This window comes from Mycteria americana, chromosome 1, assembly GCF_035582795.1.
Source record: "Mycteria americana isolate JAX WOST 10 ecotype Jacksonville Zoo and Gardens chromosome 1, USCA_MyAme_1.0, whole genome shotgun sequence".
Classification (NCBI taxonomy): Eukaryota; Metazoa; Chordata; class Aves; order Ciconiiformes; family Ciconiidae; genus Mycteria; species Mycteria americana.
The window spans coordinates 192,635,902-192,663,893 of NC_134365.1; the positions used below are offsets into that span (position 1 = coordinate 192,635,902).

The 27,992-nt window shown below is 40.1% G+C and overlaps 1 protein-coding gene across 1 annotated transcript in view; it reads right to left on the minus strand.

Moving 5' to 3' along the window:
- The window catches only part of INTS6 (integrator complex subunit 6), a 46,517-nt gene extending 20,724 nt beyond the window's left edge, over nucleotides 1-25,793 (minus strand). The window contains exons 1-4 of the mRNA XM_075489957.1: nucleotides 25,340-25,793; nucleotides 25,011-25,088; nucleotides 24,091-24,240; nucleotides 5,046-5,135 (exon numbers count right to left, since the gene is read on the minus strand). Of these exons, the coding sequence (XP_075346072.1) occupies nucleotides 5,046-5,135; nucleotides 24,091-24,240; nucleotides 25,011-25,088; nucleotides 25,340-25,450 (429 nt within the window). The 5' untranslated portion in view covers nucleotides 25,451-25,793. The remainder of the gene's footprint in view (nucleotides 1-5,045; nucleotides 5,136-24,090; nucleotides 24,241-25,010; nucleotides 25,089-25,339) is intronic.
- Nucleotides 25,794-27,992: the final 2,199 nt, after the last annotated feature.

Consider the following 27,992-nt stretch of genomic DNA (forward strand, 5'->3'; position numbering starts at 1 on the left):
TACAATGTTCAAGAACTGAGAGGGGTTGGAGGACAACCTGTTACTGAAGAGATCTTAAATAACCCTGTTATTGGTGAGCAGGTCTTTTGTTTATTCCTGAGTCCATGTTTCTACATACATTTATGCAATCATAAGCAGCAGCACAGTCTGAAATCCTCAAAAAACATCAGATGATCCTAGAGACCCTAGGCTGAATAAAAGCTAGATCAGCACTAGAGAACTATGCAGTGGCATGGTAGCTGGTGAAAGAGTGCAATGCTCTTTTGGCAATGATTGCACATACAGGCTCATACATTACAATGAGCAGCACTAGCACTGCTTACGCTTTAGTACCCAGGTAACTACAGGCAGCTCCATGTTGGGAAACCTCATAAAAGGTTGTTATACGATTAGGTACTCAATAAAAACAGATACAGTCAACTTCTTAGTCTTTTTGTATCCAAAAAAATCTTTAAAAAAAAAAAATCTATATGCAAGTACCCTTCCTTACAGGCTTTTCTGGTACTCATAAAATGACAAGACACATCTAACATTTCAAGCAAATGCAGCATTTCATCCTTAGAGGACTGAAAGACTAAGGATGGGCAACAAGATTCAAGCCCAGCTGCAAAAACAAGCCCTTGATAGACTGAGAAACTCTACCTAGAGTTAACAACAGTGTTTTGTTTTCCTATCTTTTTCCATCCAATCATATGCAGTTATAACACAGACATAGAAACCTACAAATTTTTCTTCCACAGGAAATAACTTGGGATGACAGAGACACACCAGGTCAACTGACACACCATGTCAGCGACATGATATACTTGGCCATTCTGATGCCAGCGTTAACGACGAGCAAGTGCACACTGAGCTGATAGTTACACAGAATTCACATGTCAAGAGCTCTGGAGCTCAGTGCCAAATGCTGTGATTCTGGCAACTGCTGCTAACAGGAATAACATGGATAAGGAAGGACGGGAACATACATCTAATGAGATCTGCCCCATATATTTCTTGCAGAATTTGTTTAGAAATCAAGATTTTTAGCTTGATTTCTAAATGATTAAGAATACTATGGAGCATTTACAGTTCCTGATTACTCTTAAAAGTAAGCAGGACCTTGCCACTTGTTACAGTTATTACAGCAGGGATGTAAGATGATCAACCCTGGGATGGATCAATGTTACAATGCCAAACAGTTCTGGGATGAGGAGTCAAAAAAAAAAAAAATCACTGATTCCTCCTGTAAGAGTCTCTTATAACTGGAAGATCAGAAGAATTACAACATACAGAAGCCAAGCAGCATTGCTCATGCTTTTTGTTTGCATAATCATTCATCAGAATGTATCAATTGGTCAATAACCCAGTTTCAGTCTTGCAAACAGGAGTTTAATGCTTCCTCTTAAAACAGAAGGTATATAGAAAGAGACAAGGGAAGATAGCCCATCAGCTGCAAAACTAGAGAAGTATGAAGTTTTATTTCATAATATAAAGAGGAATAAAAGAACCCCCCTCAAGCAATTAACACTTGTTAAAGAAAAGATCAGGAAAGGGCTAAGACCAAATTTGAGGGATCAAGCCAGAAGTGAAAGCCACCCCAAAAGGAAACCATAGCATGAGACCAATAATTAATGATGGTATTCCAACATGATGAGCCCATCCCTTCCTCAACTTATGACTGGGACAAGTGAATCCAGGGAATAATTTGGTCAACATGCCATGCTGGACGTAGAACTGATGCTGGCACTCTTCAGTACATCGGCACTGGTGCATTAGAAGTCAGTGTGAGAAGGGACAGGACTGAAAATCCTATTAACTTGTGCTGGTGGAGATGATAACTGCATAGACTGCATCATTTCTGTCTTTGGTCTGAGGAACCACATCCATCAGAGACAAGGTAGTGCTGAATGGGTAAGACTCTTTATCTGGAAAACCCATATTGAATTCCACAAAGGAACAGGACATCCGAAGAATTCAGCAAGAGCTCTGAAACAGGGTTTAAGCTTGACTGCTTCACACTAGGGCAAATGACAGTGTTCTCATAGTGGTAAAGCTGATTTCATTGGTGAGAATGCAAATGTTCATCTGAATGACAAAGCTTTAAGAAAACTTGCCTCCAGGTTCCATGCTGGCTTCACAGGTTTTCCCAAAACAAAGTTCTAGCAGTTCTCTTGTACGCAAGTTTTAAAAGAACTAAAAATATACTCCCTTAGTCCATGATAAGAACTTTACACAGGAAGTAAAAACACTGTTGTCATAGCCAGTGGGATATGATCACTTCCAACACCAACTCCGAAAAGTCTCTCCAAAGTCAAACCCAAAGAACAGAAAAGACATTTGCAAGTGACTGAAAAGCTTTGTTATTGAACAGAAGAGCAACAACGGACTTCCGTATCTCCAGGGTGCTGTTACTGTATTAATTCTGCTTCATTTCTGCATGTCCAACTTGAGATGTAACTGTAAAGGATGCTCAAGCTACACTAAGAAAAATTCTGATCAACAGGACGCACGTTAACAAAAGCAAAAGATCATCCCCGAAAGACAGAAGCACCCTTGGATGCTTTGTCCCCTGCTCTTTGATAGTGTTAAGGATGTTCCTAACAGTGCAGCTAAAGAGGAAAAAAAAAAAAATCACATCCATTTCTGGGTATGAATTATATACTCTGTAAATACATATGGAAGAGCACTCAAAGAAACTTGCATTTTGTCTTGCAGGAAGTATGAGCATTAGTCACTTCCAGTTCCTCCAAAGGGCAATGCCTTTAAATTTGCTCATTTACCAAGAAGTCATTAGTTCACTATCATTAGTAGAGCAGATTCTGCATCTCTAGAATGTAGTTTAACAATCATCAAATCATGTAAGTGACAAATTTGGCCCAATGTCACGATCGTGACACTGAAACTCTGGGCGTAGCACAAACTTATCAGTCAGCACCGCTCATGAGCCAAGCCTAAATTTAGTAGATTAAAGCAGCCACCAGAAAACCCATTTTCTCAACATAAGTTACAACAATTTAAAGATGTGAATGTGCGACCTAATGGTTGCCTGACCGTAAGATGTCTTCTTGTGAAGACTAAGGTGGAAAAGTTGTACCCACATTTGAAGGAAAAGGAACACAAAAAACTTGCTGGCTATAAAAAATCCTGACTCTTGCTGTAAGAAAAAGAGCTCATGACAGCCAATAGAGCTTTCTGACCTAAATCATTTTGGATAAATGAACAATCTAATGTAGAATCACAGAACTCCGTACGTTAGAAGGGACACATGAAGGTTATACAGTCCAGAGCCTTCTGATTGCTCAGGGCCTTGTCCAACTCAGTTCTGAGCATCTCCAGTAATGGAGATCTCACACCACTGGACAACCTATGCCAGTGTTCAGTCACCCACACAGTTAAAATTTTTCTTGATATCCAATCAGAATTTCCCAAAGTACAATTTGCAGCTGTTACCTCTCATCTCAGCCCTGTGCACCTCCAAGAAAAGCCAGGCTCCCTCCCCCATTAAGTTGTTGCAGATGGGGGTAAGACACCCCCAACCCCCACAGGCTTCTCTTCTAAAGGCTGAACAAACCCAGTTCTCAGCCTCTACCCAGATGTCATTTGCACTTCAACCCCGAGCATCTTGGTGTCCCTTACTCCAGGATGTCAATGTCAGATTTTACAAGTTAGTCATCTGACAGCAGAGAAGTTGCTTCTCCTCTAGAGAGGACTTGCACAGCTAAGCAATTACCCAATTAGCTCTTAAAAAAACCCAAAACAGTATTCTGCTAACAGCACTAAATGTTGCAGAAGGCTCTAAAAGTGTCACACTACTCTGTTTAATTAACACTTGCTCACTGACAATCACTGTAAATATGAGGCTGCTATTCTACTCAGTATTTTGGACCACACCCATTCAATCACTGGATTAAGCTGAAAATAACTTATTGGGTAAAAAAAAAAATTGATGAAAGTGAGGTTTTATACAGACAACCTACTTGGTATCATGGATCCAGGGATTCCCTTTCAGTTACTGGCTATGGCTATTTGTTAGTAGTCCACATAGAATTATGAGGTCATTCAACTTTCTTCCTCTAAGTCAGATACATTACAAAAACACTCAAATACCACTTTCCATACAAACAACTTCTGTAAGTGCTGTAAGAATGCGATATAATAGAGTATTAGGAGAAATTTGAGTAACTAATGAACAGCAATGTATGACAAGTTAATCTGTAGTGTCAAATGTGGTGTACCACACGGAAAAGTCTGAATCCTCCCCTTAAGCTTTAGGACAGACCTTTGGATATTAACCTTTTCCCTGAAAAGGGAATGAGCTTAGGGATTTTTTGTTGTTTGGGTTTTTTTACTACTGCATGGAATGGGCACTTAGATGGTCAGACCAACCCTATCCCTAGTGACCTCTTCCATCTTTTTAAGGAAAGAATTCAAAATGGCCAGGAAGTTAAAATAGTTCAGTTCCTCACCATTTGCTATAGCTCTGAGTCTGCCAGACGTCTGAGCAGGTACGCCAGTATATTAAGAGCTGGTGTTTTAAACTGCTCTACAGATTTAATTTGAAATACATTTCTTCAGCTCTTATCGTGGGTTATAAGGACACTACTGATTTGATTATAATCACTTGAAGAGCCCAGTGTGAAAGAAGTACATATTTCACATACTCCCTAGTGGCCACATCCTTTGGGAAATCACTACATTAATTTGGGTCTATACATGAAGAATTTATATCTAGACCAGTTAAACACATACATGCTTTACAGAAATCAATTTCTTCTGTTAACATATTTGAAAAGCCATGAACTCCCTGGATAGAAATAGCAAACTGAGTCTACTAAACAGACCAACAGTTGTACTATATGCTTCTGTCATGTGTGATAAGGAAAAAGAGCTATTCAGACTTTTGTAGTACTATTACATAAAATTACCTCAAATTAAAAGGAAAAACCATACAAGTTTAAGCTATTAATGAACATACTTTCGAGGAGTCATTTATGCTCCTACTATAAACAGTATTCTAACACAACATTTATTACACATCATTGTAAACAGAGGTCAGATCTTACCTCTTCCTGTATCCCACTGGTAGTAGTTAATTTACTTCCATCAGTAACTGTTATAATTATTGCTGGCTCCAGAAAAAAGGGGTTTCGTCCCTAAGGGGAAAAAAGCAATTTCATTTAAAATGCTGTAACAAATTTGTAAGCTTCTGTTCAGTCAGTAAAAGGCCACTGATACCCACCAACAAAACAATGAGGTCTGAGGTATTTATTCTCATGTACTGTATAGTACAGAGCTATGGGGTTTTGAGTCTTTTTGCAATTAGGCCATGTAAAGCTACACACTTAATATATCTGCATTCAATAAATGCATACAAAAACATGGCAAAAATGGTTAACACAGGACTTCAAGAACAATGTGTACTGCAGTATTCTGACACACTAGCAGCTGTTTAGAGGAGCAACTGTTTCTTCAAACCAGAGATACTTCCAATTCCCCCTATTCCAGGGTTGATTTTTATGCATTATTTAATTACTGTGTGACCAACTAAAGCATTTGCATAGTACCTTGTGATCATGATCCCTGCGTTAAGAATGTTTTTCTCTATGTATTAAGGAAAACTCTGACATGAATAGTACCAGTTACATTTTGACCAAGGTGGTTCAACCATGCATGCAAGGCTTACTTCAGAAACAAATACTTGAAAAATAAACTTCTTATATGAATCATTTCAGATAGAAACATATACAAGGTAAGACATTCTGTGATCCCACCAAGACATTCAACTAGTTTAGCTGTAACAAAAAAACTTGGTTTGTTATTGGCACTTCCTTTTCCTACTGCCAGTACACTGGGAGCCTGTCTTCTGTCCCTCCTGAAAAAGAGGATCCCAAAGTAATCCATGCACATATCAACTCCAAGCCCAGGCAGCACATTCCACTCTAGCTAGGGTTAAAGACGGACTGGATAAAAGCCACCACAAGCTTTTGTTTAGTGGATCCCACTCTCCTTCTATTGCCAAGCTTAAGGCCTCATTTTTCTTCTTCAGGAAACAATAAAGAAAAACACAACCAGACCCACAGCCTAGTTCTGCTTATAAAGACAAACTATCTCATGAATGCTTATAATTTAAAGATATGGAGAGAGGACTAATAGGTTTTAAGAAACAGAGCTTTTAAATCAATTTTTTTAGAACCCATTTAATATAAAGGATCATCTACTGATGATCTACTGATTGTGTGTTTAGAACAGAAATATCACCTAACAATTTGAAATATATTTCATGAGGGGTGTCCAGTTTGAAGTGACAACACCACATTTACAGTGATCAATTTACTATATGCCAACAGAAAAATTTAAAAGTTATTTGCTCAATTTTCTCAAATCTTAGTGAAAATCCTAAAATTTTCTTTTAAAATAGCATACCATTACTACAGACAAAAAATATGAAAAAATAAAATTAAACAGTGAAGATCAATCTCTCCCACGAAAGCTAAGCTAGTTCATAATCCAATTTAAACAATTACTCAAAAGAATTTAAGGACTCTCAAAATACACTCAATTTTAATTAAAATAATTTTCTAAGAATATTTAGCCTTATTTAATTCTGAAGAACAGTTATGGTATGGTATTCTGCCAACTAGTAGTTCACCACAACTGCAAAACATCAGCTGGAAGCTAATTACATCGCACTGAAATAATACTGAAAGTAGGGTTTCTAACTAGAGCAAAAGGTTATTGTTCTCATGAATATTGAGCATAAAAATACTTTAATACTATTGCTAAATAAATGATTGTAAAAATAAATTGACAATTGATAAAAATAACAAGATTTTATATTTAGAATGTCATAAGCAATGCTCTTTAGGTCAATAATGTGGTCCAATTTGAAATATAGGTATTAAAAATATAGTCTCTGACAACCCCTATTATCCAGATATCCTCATTATCTTAAAACACTTTTGTGTACCTCAACTATAATCTTCCTCAACTTTACCCACCTAAAATGTAAGCCTTAAACACTTTGGGCTCAGAATGATTATGAAATTATAAGGAAGGAAACATGAGAGTCTAAGCTTGAGCCCCCCCCCCCCCCCCCCCCCAATGTCCGAGGGAGAAATGACTTCATCCTCAGTCTACCTTTTATAATTTCACAAGCTTTTTACCTGTACAATGGATGATCACCAACACACTAAGTCAAGAATCAACTCATAGCAACATATTTACAAAAGCAAGAATCTCTTTTTACCAGAACAAGAACGACATTCATTTGTAGCCAGAGTAACAACTGGTTTGAGAATCTCTGACCCAAAGACAAAGTAACTCACATTTCCACATGTATCATCTACAGGATAACTGTGGAAACACTAGCAGTACACTGTTGCAGAATACTTCACACCTGTTTAAGTAATAACAGAAAGTTTCCCCTTGAAACCTCCTCTTCACTAGCTAGATGTGAAAATACAGTAATCTTGAGTTCATCAACTCATCAATACAGCTATAAATATTATCCTTTCTAGAAAGAATTTATGAAATCAAGTCAGAATACACAATTCACCACTGAATTATTTAAAGGCAAGTGAACAGAGCTGAGTTCACTTAGCTGCACTTAGGTTCACAGCTCCATGCAATTTAGAAACATGAAATGAGTATCTACATTCCACCTAAAGGAGCAGAAACATAATTAGAATGTATCAAAGAATTTCACATAAAGTGTCTATTATTGAGGTTTACTATTTTTGACTAAAAATTTCCATGTCATTAATTCTTAAAGAACACCACTGACAGTTCTGACCCTGCTCCTCACCTTAGCTATATGAAGGCATACAAAACCAGTATTAAGTCAGGTATTCCTAAAAAAAGCCTTTTATTTATACAAGGTCTCAAAATTCAGAGATGCTTTAGTAAACTTGGCAAAATGAAATTCCAGAAGACTTACACTTACCAATTTTTTAAAATAAACTGCAAGACTTTTGTGAATTACCATTTTAGAACTTTATCTCAATCTAATCAAATTATTTTCTATTGCTCTTCCTTTAGAAATATACTATTAAAATAAAACACTATGAATGTACACATCTTAGAAATACCATACTCTTCAAAATACATAGCAACACCATTGACTGTGAATGCATATGAAATCAATTCAGCACAGCTCAATTATTTTAGTTAAGCAGTGAATCAGTGAGTGACAGAGCACACATTACCAGCTCTTCGGCAGCTTACAGGTATGCTGAAATGCACTGGAAATCAGCTCAGCATACCAAGGTGTAAATAATAAGCCTGTTTACAACTTATTCTGACAACTAACTAATCACCATGAGGTTTTGTTCATTTCAAAATAAAAATAATCCAGCAGCTAATTTTAGTATCATCTTACATTCCCACACAGGAAAGTCAAAGATAGAAAGTGTGAAACCCTGAGTTCTTAAAGTAAGTAGGGTAAAGATCAGCTCGGCCTCCGTACCAATACCTTGGGAAACATAAGGGCATCACTCACTATTTAAGTTAGCATTATATAGGCCTATTCTAACAAGCATACAAGCAAAGATACTTCTGTTCTTGTGTTACCTGTTTTCAGACAGATTATAACCACTGGTAGTGGACAAACATTTTAGAGTCTAAAAACTCAACTGCTATATTTAAACTGTGGCTACAGTAAATTGAAAAGTATTTTCAAGTTTTATTTTAAACTCTTATTTTTAAATAGATTTGCTTATAAACAAGTATTTTGGAAAAACTAAATATCACTTATTTTTCTAGCCAAAAATTCAGTGGCAACTAGCTCCCACAGGGACTTCAGCTAATTGCATCATGTAGGCAAACTGGCTCATTTGGTATCCTTTTCAGTCCAAATAGCTGCTACAGTCATCTGACAGCAAATTCTTTTCAATAATACGCTTTTCCTGCTGAAGGTTCCTAGCAGTGGTGAAAAAAGTACTAAGGAAGAAGCACCTAAGGTTTTAATGGCTGATCATCCTGTTCAACCACCAAGTATTGTAATGCGGTACAAGAGGGTTTTTTCATTCACCCACAATCTGCATTTTCAAGGGCATATATGCACCAAGGAGACAAAAAAAAAAAAAACCCCACACACCTCCTTTTGGAAGAAAGTTATTTAAAAATCAGCACCAATACCTGGGCAATCTTGCAAGCTTGCTAGGCTAAAATGGAATAAACAAGAGATTCAAAGCCTTAAAACTAACTTATCTGTTACAAAACACGCATTCTTTTGAACAATTTGACAGTTTCACGACTATTTGTTCCAAATCACAAAGCAACTCAGTAATGTTGGTTGGCATTTCTTCAGTCTCCAGCTGAAGTAGTTCTGTGCTCAGATAATACAACACAAATACAGAGCTGTGAGCACCACTGAGCTCCACACCGCTCACACAGGGTCACAGTAAGAGGCACAGCCAGCCCACCACAGCCTGCCTGATGTTCTGAGAGGGAGCCTCAGATTGGGCCAGAAGTGTATCAAATTATCAAGACACATTATTATCTGGTTAAGACTCTCAAAACTAGGAATTCACTTTCATAGACAAGTAAGCTTAGCAACCAGTTTCAGCATGACTGATTAATACATTCATGGATAATCTTCAAGGTGTACAGGTAAAGCAATGCAAGAGCTATTGTGACCTTTAGATGTGCAAGTATACAATATTATACATGCAGTAAGAGAAAATTGATTTAAGACTACTGTTATCTCAATGCACACATTTCAATATTAATTTCAGAGTCAGAAGTCTTGAAAAACTTAAGAAATAGCTGAGGTAGAAACATGACCAAAAAAACGCCAAGTCAGAGACCAAAAATGACATGTTCAACAAGCAACTACTATAAAAAGAAGCAAGTAGTAGTACAAAAGCTTCATGCCCAAGAAAGGCTAGAAGTTGAAAATGAATGTAAACTGAAATAAAGTGCATATTTTTAACAGAACACATTACTAATCACTGGAAAAAAGTCAGTTTCAGATCACGATCAAATGTCTAAAAGGTATGCTTTCAGTAAATCACAAAATTTAACAGAAGTTGTATTGCACATCCATCATACATTACATTATGTCAGCAGAGCCTTTTTATTTTCAGAAGTATCAGCCCTAACTGCCAGTAATTTTAGTCATCTGACCAGGAAATACAAAAGTGCACTATCAGTTTTTTTGATTCAATCAGGTTTTTTAGGACTTAAAAGGTCAAGATTCTCATAAATGCTCATGAGAATCTGTGAGCAACCATTGTTCAAAAACAATAGTTTAAAATGAAACCTAAAAGTCAGAGTGATGGCAAAATTATTAGCTTTAAAGCTATTTTTTTAAAACTGGTAACAGCTTAAAAAATACCAAAACACGGAGTTTGAATTCCAACAAACTAAAACAGATGGTCCAAATCCATCATAGTTTTCACTTACTTTTTGTATCTTAGGAACATCAGTTACACTTTAGCAAAATCACAAAATGTCTAAAACATTAATTTAACATTTATTAGAGACTTTCCCCTTCATTGCTCAAGGCAGAACACTATTAGTCAAGTACACAGAGCTGATAGTCAGCTACACAGGAACTGTAGCATCTTGTGCAACTTACTTGTCCCACTCACATTTTCAGCAACTTTAACTATTTTCTATTATCCCTGCAGAACCAATCAATATAGTTGTGAAGACCTATAGAATCAATTGTGTTTTATGCATTCACACAATTGTTTCCCAAGACACAAACACAGTTGAAGACACTGGCATCATAGTAGTATTTTAGTGAATTTGTAATTGGCAATATAACTCTTCACAAAAACTACTTTGCCCTTAAGATTTTTTCAAATATACGTAGACTTGCATCATAACCATGCACACACTATAGTACTTAGGAATGAATAAGCTTTCTGCTTCAGTAGATTAGTAAATTCTTTCCTACTACTTGATAAGAAGCAAAATGGCTTTAAATGGAAGCTTTCCCAGATGAAGCTATGCTGCATATCACCTAATTAATATTTAGCACAAACACACTATGAAACTCCATGATCTATCATGATCTATCAGTTCTATCTGATAGAACGCAAGGAAGAATACGCTGGGGGGAAAGAAGAGCAGCCGGGTTCTACCACAACATTAGCTTTGATAAATCTGACTTCTCACAGGATATGCCACCAGAGCTCCATGATTCTGTGGCCAGACTGAAAAGCACAGCACCTCTGAACTGCATCATGGTGTTATCTAAGTGACTGAATCTGCATGATAAAAACAGCTTTGAAACCGTATTTAAGTTTATTTGTTATGGCTGTTTTGGAATAGAAACTGACCGCACAAACAGGAACCACTTAAGCATCACAGACTTCTGTGATTTCAGGCTGAATGAGGAAGAGCTGAAGAACATACCCGAATTCTGTACAGGATTAAGATCTCTGACAAGCCAGGCTTCATGCGCAAAGAAAGTTGCTAACTTGTCTTTGTTTTGCTGTCCGTAAGATTTTGATATATTCCCTTGATGCTGTTGATTATTCAATAGAGAATGCAGTTTTGCAGTGGTAGCAATTCTGACTTACTAGCAGATGATCAGATACTTGTACAGTGGGTGTATTTCAAGATCACTTTCAGAAGCCTCAGAAGACAGCTCAATGAAAGCTACACTAACCACTTTGAGTTTTACACAGGATATAAGTGTTTTAAAGTCCATTAAGAAGTTTTCAAGTCATAAAAGAAATTTTAATATAAAACAGAAATCTCCCTTGATGTCTGATTAATGGCAAAGATAGATGCCAGATCGGTCACAAATTGGAATCGTATGAAACAACCTAATGAAACACTTTTCCAGGAATTACACTACCACCAAGAAAAAATGCCCAGTGTTTTTCTGGATGGGCTGCAGGACAGTGGAAAGATTCTTACCATTAGCTCTAGTCCACAACCATCTGCAGTACAGACAAACATTCTCTATCATAACACTGAAACCTTTTAGCTCTCCCTGCAGTATCCAAGATGAGAGGACTTATGCTCTACCTCCCCTTCATGCTAGGTAGCTGGGAATACCACCTCACCCTCAAAGACAGGTTTTAGAAAGAACACAGGTAAATTAATCACCTGCTAAAAGCAATTTGAGAGAGCCCCTTACTACATCCAAAAGAGAGCTCCACATCTTGAAGGGGAAGTGACTACTATCAGAAATGCAGATGATAGTAGCAGGTTTTAGAAGCTAAATGTGTGGTCAGTCCTCCATAGTTCCAAGAACAATAAAGATCTAGTTCCTCTGTATATGAAACAATATACACACACAGAACGGGTAAAAACACCAGATCTCGTTCACTGAGGGATGAGGGAAAGGAACAGGTTTGACAAATGCTGAAGGAGTCTTGAGCGAGCCCATGACAATAACTATGCACTATGAAAACACCAACTCTCAACACCACCACTGACTCTCACAAACTAGGACTCACATTGTTTTTGTTGTAGTTTTACCCTCATAAAAGGGACTTTTATAAATTGATGTTTGGCCAAAATAGCATATCAGAGAGTACCTCACCTATGTAAACTTGTAATTTTACCTTGTAATTGGAAAACTAGCCAGCAGAGGGGGCGCAAGTTAATAAAATCTATCCTTGTACGAGGTGATCGAGTAACAAGGAGATAAACGTGAGGCACGCTCTGTTTGAATACTATCTCAAAATACTAAAACTGTGTATACCTAAAAACCCTAAATGACGGTAGAAGTACAAATAAGAAGTAATCAGTTACTGAACCCTAATCTCTTGATCTAACTCTATGCTTAATCCAACAGTTAGGTCATGGTTTCTGACATCAGGGACAGCACATACTATCATTCCACTTCTCCCCTTTTTTGCTGCTGATTGCCCACATCTTTTGTAAGGCTCAGACACAAACATTCAACTGTATTCCACACACACTCTCTTTTCTTTTGAAGCTAAAAGATAGAATGCTATCTCAAATGATTTCATCTTTTGGAGAAGACCTTAAAAACAGAGTTTTAAGAAAGTCTACTAGAATTTCTCAAGGTCCGAACTCATGCTTCCATTAACTCACCATCTTTTCCCTGCAAGGAAATGGAAAATGCTGTTCAAGCAGTCATTATTTCTCCTGCACTCATTCACACTCTAAAAGTCAGGGTAACAATGGCAACAATTTTGCAGTAAGGATGGCTATCAGAAAAGACCTTTCCTCCATGAGGTGAGGAGATTCCAAAACATAAATTCAGCTAGGTACAGCTGTCCTTCCCTATAGGCTACAGCAAGGTAATTATAGGCAAAGAAATTTTTCATGTCCTAGACAATTCCTTAGTTAACTACACTACAAGTACTTAAGAGTTACTCCGATGCCCAAATCATGCACTAATCACAGCTTCTTATTTGGAATGTCTATGGACGATTGCAAGGTAGTTACATGGGTTTTGTTTCATCCCTTGCTGGCACTACAGATTAGCAGTAGATAAAATTATTTTTGCACAGGCAGGTAGGACATTGATTCGGTGGTATACCTGAAGCTTTCTGTATTTCAGGCGACTGGAACAAATGAGTTGCAGGTTTAAACAAAAAAAAAAAAAAAAAAAAAAAAAAAGAAAAGAAACAGTTTGCAAAAGGTTTTCAAAACAGAACACAAGTGTAACAGCAGACTTTTCCTAAAGCCAAGCCAGAAATTAAACTCCTCAGCACACCAGTCACAGAATATACAAATGAAGGGAGCATTCTTGAAACAACTGCTGTCTCCATAACATAGGCTAAGTTCCACTTAAGGAAATTTAAGCTATCTAGGAAAATAAATGGGATTAAAAAGTCATTTGCTCCTCAGCATTTTTTATAAAAATCTTTTAAAAAAATAACCATTTATGGCTTCAATTAACTATTGAAGCTCCAAACATATGTCATCTTACACTTTTCCTGCCCAGTCTGAGAGCCCTACGGCAAAAAAAATCAAAGATCCAGTCAGATATCACTTACTATAATTAAAAATACTACAGAGACAAAACAGCTATCTGAATTGCATAAGAAAAGAGACACCAAACCCTTTGTCCAAAAAAAAAAAAAAATAGAAATATATTTAAGCATATCGGCTGCTTGCTTTGGCTAAGCTTGCACATTTGAGTTCTACAGGCAATGATTTCATTGCATATCCATCTTGAAACATGCAACAAAAAAAATTCTCTGTGCTTAGTATCATTTTTATAGATGCTCATAACTTTACACATTCTGAGTTCCCAATTCTAGCACTGAATGTACTGCTTAAAGACTATTTAATTGCGCAACTTCAGTCATTTCGGAATTCTACTCAAATGTCTCTGTTAAGAACAAAACCAAAACTAACAGCAAGAAAACCAAAAAAGCAACCCAAAGTAGCCTGAAAAGGAGATTCAATGCAAGAGGTGATAATTTTGGAATACGAAATCTCCATATTGAATAGTGCACATGTGAAAACAGAAGAGACGTGTGTCAAGGAAGCAGTTTTAGACTATGTTCATACTGAACAATAAAGGCATGATGAATACATGGTAGGATTTACTAAGACATCAAACTTAAAATCCCAAGATACATTGATGTCTTCATGTGCCTAAATCACAGTTCCCAACATTACTAAGTCACAGAGTTTCAAAAATGCCAGTTTAGTATAAAGGTTTGTCCTGTTTCTTTCATCTAAGAACAAATTTAATTGAGTTCTAAATAACATATTATGTAAGTGATAACTTCTTGATTAACTTCTAAGTGCTCCAATTTAGATGAGGTCCTTGGTAAGTTTCAAAAACAATTCAGTCCTTGAATCTTTCACAATTTATGACAATTACTTATCATGTGACATTCTCAAAAAAACCCACAGAATGGACTTCATATATTGTGAATTCCAGAAAGTAACTAAACAGTGAAGAACGGCACTGAAATGAAGAACAACAAAAAGCCACTAACATTTGAAACATGTAAGCATCGACGTGACAGATATATGATCATTCTCAAAAGGGAAGAATTTCAACTTTTCCTTACATTAATTTAAATTGAAATATATAAGCAACAAAGTAACTGTGATCACAACTTGTACCTTATTTTTAAGGTAATGGAAACTTTCCCTTAAAAAAAGATGCACCTTATCAGTTAGTTACAGATTAGTAAATGAATCACTACTGGAATCATCCAAAATTGGATAAATCAACCAACAAATCCTGGTGGTTTCCAAAGTTATTTCACTGAATATAGTAAATGCAAGCCGCTAAAAATAGGTTATATTTGAGCTTTTATAAACTTCAAAACAAAAAAAAGCTAAAATAGTCATCCATACCAAACATAACTTTAAAGTCAGCCCCAAAGAATCTGGGTTTAAAGATGATTTTGGTCATATTACCTAAAAATATTTCTGAACATTTTATTCCAAAAATAACTGACCTTGTCAAGCCCTGGATCAAGTCCCTAATTACTGCAGTCTTTCTGCTTCACAGCAATGACTTTACATAGCTGGTCCTGGCTCAGTTAGTGCAATTCACAGTGCTAAGCCAGGCCCCTGTTCTCCATAGACTGGAGAAGGGTAATGAATTTCACAGTTGCCAGCACACTGAGTAGGGAAAACACCAAAACACCAACAACAAAAACCACACCCAAAAAACCCAAGGGGAAAAGCCAGAGTTGCATAAGAAATTCTCCCTAGCTTTTTGGGGGTTATCAATCCAGAGTAGACAAGCTGACTGAAAGTAGCCTATTGACTCATGAACATAAGGCAACTCATCCGAGTAACTGCCCCAAGACTCCCTCACAACTCTCTCCCAGAGTTTATCACCACTACAGCAGGAACAACTTAGCTGTTTTAAAACAGACTCTGAACCACTACAGTTCACAGTCCAGCTTATTAAGGATCTGAATCAATCACTGATTTATTTTACTACATGAAGTCACACTCATAACTTGCTTCAAGTTTGGCACAACTATGAGCACGTGAGAGGCTGTAAGTTCAGGAGCAGAGCAGGCAGCTAGGCTGGATATGTCTTACATATAGCGATGCACACAATCAAGTCAGCATTCTGGGATTCAAAGCCCCAGGGGGGCATATATTGGTGAAGGAAAGAGATGGCCACTTTTCGCTCATATTCTGTATGCTGAGCATCAAAAAGAACGTCAGTGCCCTAAATTGATTCCAATGACAAATATTCTGGATTTGTTCAATGTAGCTTTTTGGCTCAAGGAGACACTGAAAAAATGCACAGTGTATTCAGGTAATTTATCCTCAAACATTATTATTGGATGAAACCAGATTAACACCCTGCTCTCCACAAGCAGTAGCAGTTACATGTAGATAGAAAAAAACCATATAAATTAAAGGAAATGGGAGTGACTACACTGAGCAGACACCAAATATGATTATTCGGGTAAAAGTTTCCTGGCCAAGTCAACAGGACATTAAGCATTATTTTCAATACATATGTCCCTGAATCACTGCCAAAACCCCATACTAGAGACCTCATCTGCACTGCAGTCCCTGCTAGATCAGTCTTCCAGAAGACCTCTAGTGTTAAAGCCATGGAACTATGTTAGACACAATCAACACTTATTTATCTGCTCTTCTAGTTATCTACCACTGCAGTGCTGCAAGATCCACACTTACCTCCCATATTGGAGTAACTAGAGCACGATCAGATTTTGACAAATCCTCTTGTCCTCTCATACAACCAAAAGTCTTATCTATTCAGTGTCCCAATCGTAGTCATTCAAGGTTCCTGACTAAGGTTAGTATCATATCTTGCAGCCAGCAACTTCTTACCTGTCTATTTTAATTCAGCTGTAGGCACTAACCTAGTTTCCCCACTGGAAAAATTTAGGCTTAAATCTATAGTGGACTGTAGATTTATGTAAGCTAAGGCAAATCAATTAACTGAGGCACAGACAGTATCTCTAGAATGAAAACAACAGGTGCTTAGATAACAGATACTTGATTTCTCATTAATGTAAGACTGAGATTGCCTATACAATATATTTTTGAAAAATCTAGTCCATTGGGGGCCAACCTTACCATACCAGAGTGATTAAATACATCCTTTCCATCTTTTTTTTTTTTTAATAAAATGTACAGGCAATAATAAAGAACCTGAAATCCTGTTTGCTGTCAATATTGAGAATTATAATAGTAAAAATATGCTGATACATAGAAAATACTTCATGAACATGTGATATCCTTTGTAGACATCACAGAAATATATACAGGATCATCAGAAAACTCTTATGGCTCACAGGCTAGTCCACTTTAAAAAAAAAACAAAACAAGGATCTTTTAATACATATGAAAGATTTATCCTAAATAGACATATAACCATTATCTCCTATCTGCAGTATTAGCTTTTCTTTAAATAAGACTGCTCTACACTTTGGACAATTAAAATTAGTACCATAATCACACAATGTAAACTGGACATTTGATAAGAGTTCTGTATTAGTTAGATACTAATGCTCACAAATTATATGAAATTCCAATCTGTTGCATAAACAACAGGTGAAAAAAAACTTGAAAAAAGGGCCAGACAACATGATGCTAAAAACCACAATGTGAAGTGGAAACATTAATACATTCTTTAAGTGCAAGATGCAGATATGGGAATAGTCTATGAACTAAAAGACTCACTATGTTGTTAAAGGCACAGAATGTACTACAAGAAAAAAGCAACAGCAAGCAAGACTCTCAAGCAACACAATCATAGTTTCAACTGAGCCTCAGTTGAATTAAAATTCAGACACATACACAAATAACAGTTCTTCCCTTCAAGCTGCAGAGGTATGGACTGTCTACAACAGAAATCCAAGACCGAATGTAATTGTTCAGTAAGAAAAGCAAAAACAAGCTTAAAGAGAATAAACATAACCACAGAGACACTGGGGGAAAAAAATAAATACTTGTGCTTCACAAGATAACCAAACTCCTGGCTCTATATCTGTATGTATTTGCTTTGCCTCCCTGACAATTGGCTGTGATGAAATGCAAATACATTTCAAAAAGACAAAAATACTTCAACTATGGGACATGTACCTTTAAGCACCCTAATAAGAAAGCTAGTATATCCAAGGAGTCTATAATGACCTGTTCAAATAAACTGTTCCAGATAGAAAGTCAAGCCAAGAGATAAAATTTTGGTACTCCTAACTGTCCTCAGACTTTCTCTGATGACTTTTTAGTTAATCCAAGAATATCAGCCAGAGACAGACATCTGTATCATCTGCTTTAGCTTTGGCAGCATGGCTGCGCTCACCTGACCTCTAAAAATCAAAGCCACAATGAACATGTTATGGCACTGCCCCTTCCAAATCAAATTTATTGAAATACTGAGCACTTAAAGATTCAAAGTAGTCAAAGCATATTTGATATTCAGAACACGAGGAAGTAGCTCACATCTTTCTGCTAGTGAAACAGATTGATGAGATCATTTTAATCAGAAAAAATAAAGTACTTTGTGTAAGCTTGTTTTAACTTTTAAATTCTTCTTTAAAAATATACTGAATTAGAACTTGACAAGTGATTTTAAGAACACTGAAGTCTGATGTGGTTATTATTATTGAGACTTTCAGTGAACTTTTTTGCTCTGGGAAGGCTGAAAGGCATACAGTTCCCCCTCACAATGTGAAAAAACACTTGCAACGATGTCTGCCTTAGCTCTCATTAAAGGATACTATAAAACAAAACTAACTAAAAATTACAAACATTTCCAGAGCGGACAAGATGGCATGCTTAAAGGTTACAGTCTAAAAAGTATAAATTGGAAGCAATATGCTTAATTTCATCACGTAAGAGATGAGAAAGGCTAATTTTCACCAGCACTTCACGTATAGATCTTTGACATTAACAGGCATATAGGTTTATGTTAAAACCATTTCTATTCCACAGAAAACAGGAGACTATGAAAAAATCCTTCCTTATATGTATTTCTGCCATTACCATGCTTAAGCTTGCTATGTTGTTTTCTACTGTCTGAAATTCTCCCATTTGGTTTTGTTGGGGTGAAAAAAAAAAAAAAAAAAAAAGAGAATGGGAGAGCTGCTCTAGAAGTGCAAACCTCTGCCTCTACCAACACGAGAAGCAAACTGCCTGTGCAACCGTGCCAGCATGACAAAGCAGGAAATGCTAACCTAAACTTCGGTTCCAAATTTGGATGCACACTCAACACAGGCCATTCCAGTGCAGTGTTTATGACCCCAGAATGCCAAGACAAAAGTCATGCTCGAAGGATTTTGACTTTTGAAAGAAAGAAAACCCAGTAACAATCCTCAAAAACCAGCTGGAAAATAAAACTGCTCAACAATTTAAAGAAAACAGAACGTATCACTGCAAAAGCATAATGTATGCAATGTTAGGGGACAGTATTTCATATGTGATTGCTGGGGTTTTTTTAAGCTCAGCAGATCTTAGACTCAGATAAGCACATAAGTAAGGAGTCAGTCTACAATGCGTGACTTAAAAACAAAGCTGACGTGTGCTTACAAGCACAATTAGACTTGATCTCCTAGGTATGCTATTTACATGATTTGGAATACTATCGTATTTAAGCCATTATGGCAAAACACACTGATCTCTACAGACCAACACTAAGTTCTACTGTATGAACACATCAGCAATACTGCTACTGTAGCTACATATGGTCTAACCATATATTTACGGAGAACTGTTAAGGTAGCAGTCAACCTAAGATTAGATTGTTTGATGGTCATACACAGTACAAAAAACCCTTGGAAAAAAAACTGTGGTGTTTAAAAACAATGCCATTATATGCAGAACATCTTCCAACTTCCAGGTCAGAAATAAGTCTTTCCAGACCTTGGCATATTTTTAAGTTCCCAAAATATTCTTAATCTGTTGAATTCCATTTGGATTTTAGTTTATTTCAAATTTCTTAGTTATGCTTTTCTACGTAAGTGAAATGCACTGCAGAAAAAAGGCTTTCACCAAGACTGCGCACAGCCTGGTACGTCACCAAAACAGTGTTCCTCTTATTAGTCTAAATCCAGACAGTACCTTATTCATCACTGTGCATGAAAGATACCTATCCCAAGTCCACTTGGATTACAGAAGCATTATAGTTGGCTTTTCTGTTTCAAAACAACTAAGTTAGCACGTGCTTTTGTTACATCAAATTTGTTTAAAAGTCAAACTCATCTCTAAGCCAGTTTTACCATATCAGTAACATCTACAATGCTGAAGAATATGTGCAAGGTACTCTAGTGAGATAAAAAGATCATAAAAAGCTTATGTTATCGAAGAGTGCTGTTTCTAGCCACAATATTAAAACGAAATTTCACCCTGAAAAAATTTGGAAAAACACCTTGATACATCAACTCAACCACTTTGAAATCCACTCAGATAAGTACATTTTATCCTCTCAAACCTCATTCTATGCAATACTGCTGAAAAAAATAGTAAGAGACCTTCATTATGCAAATAACAATAGGCAAGGTGAAACACATGGGCTATCAGAGAATCAGAGCTTTAGCAATTTCCAATATCCATCAGATTCAAGTTTTGGTAGTGCTGTGTTGGTCCTTTGCATGCGAGTATCAAAACATCATTGGTACATATTTTACCTACCTTAGATTCAGAACTCAGTCTTAGAAACTTCACTACAAACTGCAAATAATTTAAGTACATAGATGGTTCAATTGAACCATTTGTTTACATTTTTGCTATAACAGCTACATTTTTCATATTTTCTGTTTCCACAGAAAGAGAAACACATCTATTAGTATTTAACCCTTCCATCAACTGTAAACAAGCTGCACGTTTGCCTCATAACTATTCAGTTAAATTGCGTCTACACAGGTACTGTTGAACAAGCCATAGCTGCAAGATTTAGGAGTGTATTCCAAGAGGACAGAAAATCTGCTAGTAAAAGGCTTGGTATTTCAGACTACCTGAAACTATGGAGAAGCTGAACTGGGGAAAATATGACAAAGAGAAGTCAATTAGCTAAGTGCAAACTGGGCTAACGAAGTACAATGTTTTGTGTGATATGACAGTGAGCCCTCACTGAACTTACTGTGTTTATATTGCTTTCTTCCTGAAGACATCCAAATACTGTCTTTTTTCCTAAGCTTTCTATAAAAATGCAGAAGGTGAAGAGGACCACTATTTTTAGTGAATGCTAAAAGCTGACACCCCATTTGAAGGATCATTCTTCTGCTATCGTAATCAGCAGAAAGCATACTATGAGGGAAAAAACTATAACTATTATTGGACTCAAGAATATAACACAGAATTTATCAGTCTCAAAGTACTGTAAAAATTAAAGGAATAGTCACCTTAAAATATGTGTGCTTTCCAAAATCTTTTGTTGTTGACAAAAATCTTCACAAAAACATGAATCTGACAACCCTAAGTAAGACAAAGGGTTTGTAAAGCCATACTATAGCATTAATATCAGAAACAGCTTATGAAAAAATCTTCCACTTTCTTGATAAACTAAATGTGTTGACAGTGTCCCTTTAGGATCTGAATGTGAGATACTGTGATCAGCTAATACAGCTGTACACTTGGTAACTGAATCTTCATGAGCAACTGAGTCAGTACTTTTCTGAAAAAGTAATATGATAAATTAAAAATCTGAACACTGATGTTGCAAGAAAATATGAAGCAGCAGATTTTCCTCAATTTCAGAATGACCGTTCAGCCATCACTCTTGTTCAGGAAGTCAGCTGATGGAGAACTCTGGTCTACTTTGAAAGAAATCAAGTATAGTGAGTCACACTGCCATCTCAACAAACAGTTCATACTCAGCAGGGGGACAAGACATTACGCCGTTGCATGACATAACCAAACAATCCCATCAAGCTTGTATCATGTCTTGTCATTTGTACATATAATAAAAATCTGTTTTGCAATTAATACATGTGAAACAAGTGAATCTCAGCAAATATGTTAGAAGTTTGTCAATACACCAAAAAACCAAGTGTGATAGTCAAAAGATGTTAAGCCAGAGAAATTTTCCAGAGAAAAGCTTAATAAAAGTTTAGATTTATTACTTCACGTAATGCCACACCTAAGATCATCTAAATGCTGCATTTTTGTAAAATTATCTTCTTCTCCCACTCTAAGATAATCACTCTTCAAACATCTGTCTGCTATATTTAAGTAAACTACTCAAATATCTATGGTCTTAATATTTGTAACTGCTTTAAAAAAAAGTGAATCAGCACTTTATGTTCTGAGTGAAAACTATTTCAAATGCAACTGAGCATTCTGATCACTTTTATTATCCTGAATTTGTAAGTTTCTCATACCATGTATGTTTAAATACCCATTTATCTCGAGCAAATTTTAGGTAGTAGGCACGAACACAATGGGAAGTTGACAGGATAACATGACATAGTGCTCAAAGGGCAATGTGAAGTTGAGGAAAGTTAACTGCCCTGGATTTCATCCTGCAAGTGCTGAAGGACTAGTTAAGTGCTCCAGAATTTGATCTGATTTATGAAAAAACGCTACTTTGATTAGTAGAGCCAAAATGGGAACCTGTGACTTCAGCAGCAGATGACCCAGGACTTGCAATATATTTATCTATTTTTGCAGACACTAAAAAGAGTTAGAATTTCTATTTAGTCACCTGACTGCACATATGAATGCCTCTTCAGCAGCCAGCTCCACGTGTGGAACAGAGCAAAAAACATGCATAAGCAAGGGTGGGTCCAAGCCCAGATAGAGACTTGTAACCAAAACAGATCAGACAAAGAAAAAGTCATTGCTCCACAGACAAAAGAGCAGCTATTTGCAGTAATGAACACTACTAGTGAGTCAAAACAGTCATGACAACTCAGCTGCCCACTCAATTGAGTAGTTGAGCACAGCTGGTTCACTTAGAGCAAATTATTTGACATGGGTTTAATTAGAGTGTTTAATTATCAGTAGCAATGGGAAAGAGCAAGTATTTTGTCTGTGTGCCTACAGTGGTAAGTGTTCAAAAAAGCTTCGTATAGCTCATGTAACTAAACAAAAACATCAGAAAATGGGAAAGATTAGCACACAGATGTATAAGAGGACAGCAGATGGTAATAGACAAAAAAAATAACCATGTGTGGAACTAGCACTTTTTTTTTTTTTAAGTTTCATCACTAAACTGGCATTTTAAAAATGTTTAGGCTCACTTGATCACCTAGTGGCAAAGCCATACAATGCAACATGAGAGAGAGAAATTTCCTTCCCAAACAAACATGGCATGTTATCACATAGACTCTGCTTAGACTGGAAAGGGGAGGGGGAGAAAGAGGACTTATTTTCACAACCACATTCCCATGTTAAATACCAAGAGCAGTAACTAATCCTCAGATGGTAGAGGGAGCATTAAGTGAGAACAACAAACGAAAAGGGGAGAATCAAGATAGTACGTCCCACGTGAAAAATGCATTATATACTTTGCCCAGTACTAATAATGTCCTTTATGTGAAACAAATCCAGGATTTGATCCAGAGCCAGAAAGAACTGGGTACGCTTCCTAAAGCACACGTTTAACCTAGAGTTACTGTCTTTTAGCAAGTCATACTACTGAGCAAGAGAATGTTGGACCACCCCAAAAGAAGTCCTGCTTTAAAGGGATAGCTGCAATACAGACATTAGAAAAGCACAGCTTCTCAAGGCTCTGATACAACAGGCAGGTTTATAAAAATGCGGGTATGCAGAGAAAAGTTGTAGTAAACTCATTGGAAAAAGGGTTTTGAAAAAGTTGTGCTCCATTCAGTACTTTTGGACATGCTGTATTGTTAGAAAAATGGCTCATCTCCCAAGCTGTACTTAATTGATTATACAGCTCTGTATAGAGAAAGCAGAGTTTTCATGACCCCACCAGGCTCACCAGCTAAGTTTCTGAAACATAGACTTGATAAAAAAAAAAAAGACAAAGTTTAACTGAGAAGGTCAACTCGGAGGCTACATCACACTTTAAAAACTGAGGAATAACTGAAGTTAAAAAAAAAAAAAAAAAAAACACGAAAGAAAAGTTGGGTACCAAACCATAGTCAGGGACTACATTTCTTCAAACTGTGTGAGCTCTGCTTACTTTTGAAGAAGCCCCCATATTGAGTATTTCATGAGGACGCCACTTTGGACAACTAGCTAATTGTTGTCTCTGGGAAGTTTGTGTTTTATGATTTTTCCACCTATTAATAGTCAACCTACCTGCCCATAGTTGTCTATGCCAGTTACTAATCTATTTAAGTTTAATAAATCAAAAGCTGTCCTTAGGGACTGGCCAAGAGTCGTAAGTCCTTCAGCCTGAAGGTTTTTCAGTTCATTCATAAACGTTGCATGGTTTTCCTTCCACCCAGCCTGAAAAGAGAAACGTGAGAAGACTTATTCTCCAGATATGAGCTTTGCTTTCCTGTTAGGCTACCAAGTGCCTTCCTTGCTGCATGCAGCTCCCCACAAATGCCAGCAAAACACCTTGGAAGTTACTAATATTTAGTGTTGTTCCACAAAGCCTGAAAATATGTACTTCTCTTAAACCTCAGAGCTCCCCAGCTATCAAATGAAGATTTTTGATTTGTTCCACAGGGCAAATTTTTGTGAAGTCACCGATGCACGAACCTTACAGCTATTGACACCGCTCTCCCACAGCCCTTTCTAGATGGAAGCCGACTGCACTTCTGAAGCGACCTCCAACAGGTTCACCGTCCTGTGTCATGTGGACCCACCGCCCCCTTCCCCCGCGGGACACCTCCCCCCGCCCCGGCGGGGGTGAGGGAAGTCCCGTCCCCTTCCGAGTCCGGACTCTCCGGGCTGAAGTCGGTCCTTCCCCCGCTCGCCCCTTCCAAGCTGAACTCTCCTTGGAGTTGCTGTCACTTCTCCCAACTTGAATAAATATCCCCCACAGTTCATTGCTGCGCACACACACCACACAGGGAAAAAATGTCGGCCATGTTGATGTCAGCGCTGCCGCCGCCGCCGGCGGAGCCCGTGTGTGCCGAGCTCCCCCGGACCGCCGGCAGCCCGGGCGAGGCGGGCGGGGGGGCGGCCGCCGGCACGGCCCGCGGCGGCGCGGAGGGGCCGGAAGGAGGCCGGGGGGGAGCGGCGGGAGGCGGGGGGTGAGCGGCGGTTACCTTGATAGCGTAGGGAGGCTCCTCGAAAGTGACCAGCATGTACCTGTCTCCCCTGCTGGCCGGGTCCCGGGCTCGGAGCTGCGGCGCGGGGGACAAAGCAGAGGGTGAGCCGAGAGGCGGCGGCGCCGCCGGAGCCACCGGGCTCGGCTCGGCACGGCCCGGCGCGGCCCTCCCCTCCCCTCCCTGCCCGCACACACACGCACTCCCTCCCGCCCGCCCTCGCCCCGCGCCCCCGGCCCAGGCAGCCCCCCGCGCCCTGCCTCCCCCTCCCCTCCCCGCGCAGTCACTCTCGCTCTCTCTCGCCTCCTCTCGCAAGGCAGAGCCGGTACCTTCATGAAAGTCTCTACAGCGCCTTTGGCTATGTCCAGATAGGTGGTGCCCAGATGGGTGCGCTGGTTCATGGAGGCGGACGTGTCTATCAGGAAGAGTAAGATGGGCATAGTGCGGAGGGGCCGGCGGCCGGGCGGCTACATGGACAGCGGGCGGGGGGCTGAGGGGAGAACCGCGGGGCGGGGTGGGAGGGAGGGGGGGGAAGAAGAAGAGAAGAAGAAGAAGACGGGGGACAGGAGAGGAGTAAGTGGCTGTGAGTGCTCTGCACGGGGAAGGGCGCCTCCCCGCTGCCCCTCTGCCGAGGCGGGGGGGAAGGGGGGGCAGCCCTGCCTGCCCTGCCCTCCTTTGTGTGAGGGGCCTGCTCAGCCCAACACAGGCTGGTTTATGAGGGAGAGGCGGATAGGGCTGCGCTGCTGCTAGCCTTCCCCCCCCACCACCTTCCTCCACCGCCGCCCGCCCTCCCCTCCCCCTGTTGATGTTACTCAGAAGTTTCAGGCGGAGCAGCCGCAGCCCCGCCACCCCGGCACTTTCTCTCTCTGACTGAGGCGCTTCCTCGCTCGCCGCCCGCTTTTAAGGCAGCCTGGGCAGGTCGGGGCCCGCCTCCGAAGGACACGTCCCCGCCCCACGTGACCGCCTCCCGGCCCCACCATAGGGCTCCCAGTAACCGCTTCATTAACATATTCAAATCGCCGGGGGAGGGCGGAGGGGGGCGGCTGGAGCCGCGAAGGGAGCGGGCGGCGGAGCGCTGCCGCCGCGCACGCGCGGTGGCGGGGCGGGGGGGGGGGGGGAGTGGCAGGGGGCGCCGGGCCGGGGCGGGGGGCGCCGGTCCTCGGGCGGGCGTTCTCGGGGCAGAAGGACGGGGCGGGCTTGAGGGGGGGCACGGCAGCGAGGGCGGGAGAGGCCTGCCGCCGCCCTCGCCGGGCTATTTCGAGTGCCGCGGGCTGACGCCTCCCGCGGGGGGAGCGCCCTGCCCGACCCGCCCGCTTCGGGGCGCGGCGGCGGGCGGGAGCTGGCCGCTCGGGGCGGGAGGGGGGGCGGCGGGGGAGGCCTCGGGGGAACGCGGGCCGCGGCAGGCTCCCCCGCGGCGGCCGGGGCGGTGACTCCGGCGCTGGCGGTTTGTCCCCGCCGGGAGCGGGCGGGTGAGTCACGGGGGGGAGGGGGCGGGCGCTGCCCCCCGCCCTGTCTGGCGGGCGCCGCCGCTCTCCTTGAGGCTGCGGGAAGGTCCCCGGGCCGCGGCGGAAGGGAGCGCTTGGGGGGGTGTCCAGCGCTGAGATGCCAGCGCAGCCCCGTAGGCTGGGGGGTGGCCGGGGAACCCGAGGTCAGCCTGAAGCCCGGCGGCCCTGGAGCGGGGGGCTCGCTGGTCAAGGGAACTTCGGCCCCTGGCAGGCAGTGCTGGCGTCGTCTGTCGCATCCACTGGGTTTAGGGTGTGGAAAAGGGTGTTCGGTACCATTTTGATGGTGAATTCCGAGACATGGTCTGGCCTTTCACTCGATGCTTAGGGAAAAAAAAAAAAAGAAAAAAAATTGGCTAGCCCTAGCTGTGACCTTTTCCCCTACATACAGGCAGAGATTAACACTAATGTTTCTTTGATCCACGCTAAGGCACTTCAAATTTACTTCCTATAAATCATATAATTGTGGAGTGTTTCCAACCAATTAATGACGAAGATCTCTGTTCTCAGTTGTTGTTTGTTTGGTGGTTTGGTTTTTTTTCCCCCAGCAATTGAGTCTCTGCTATTTCTGCTCTCATAGCCTTGGAGCAGTAACTCCGGAGCCATTTCTTAGCATAATCTGTTCAGGAGATTGCTCTGCTTCCTATCTGACTGATATTTTTTTCCCTGATCCAGCTGATGTGCTCCCACAGCCACTGCTCTAGAAGGTATGAAGCCACTGTGCTCCTTCCTTCTCTCAAGATAAAATTGGCAGTGTCCTGGTTTGATTCATCTTGTTCTTCCAGGCAAGATTTCTGTCTTGCTAGGCAAGAGCTGGTTTGGGCTTCCCCCCCAACCCCACCCCCCAGACTAATGAAAGATTAGCATTTAGTTTCTAGGAAGAGAGAGGGATAGAATCATGTTTCCATTACAGATTGGTATGCATTCTTATGCCTGCGAGCAGCTTATTTTGGCTTTCCTGTCAGGGCTGCATTTGTGACCTGTGCCATCCCTTCTCAGGCATTGGGGTGAAGTCAGGGACGCATCCTTTCAGCCCAGTTCACCATTCAAGGCCATTAAGGAATCTCCAGTCTCAAGAACCCTGTTAGAGCTGGGAAGGAATCTTTGCAGTCGGTGCAGACCCAAATACGGTGACTGGGTTTCTTTGGAAGCAACATCTTTTACTATGAGTATTTCTCAGTGTGGATCCTGCTGGTGGTAGTAAGGGTGGCCAAGCTCGTGTGCGCCCAGTGGCTCTTGTATCTTCCCAGCAGTCCAGTGTTAGAGCTCCAGCAGCGGTGCTGTGTCTCGTGACTGGTGGCAAGGTTGTTCTGGTCCAGGTTCTACTGGTTAATCTGAATCCCTGCTGTCAGAGGAAGCAAACCAGCAGGAGCCACAGAGGCCGCATTGCCAGGTTGCCCTGGAGTCCAGCTGCATGCCAGCCCCTCTTACACAGTAAAACATTTGGACTATCGGAGAGACTTGGTTCACAGTCATTTTC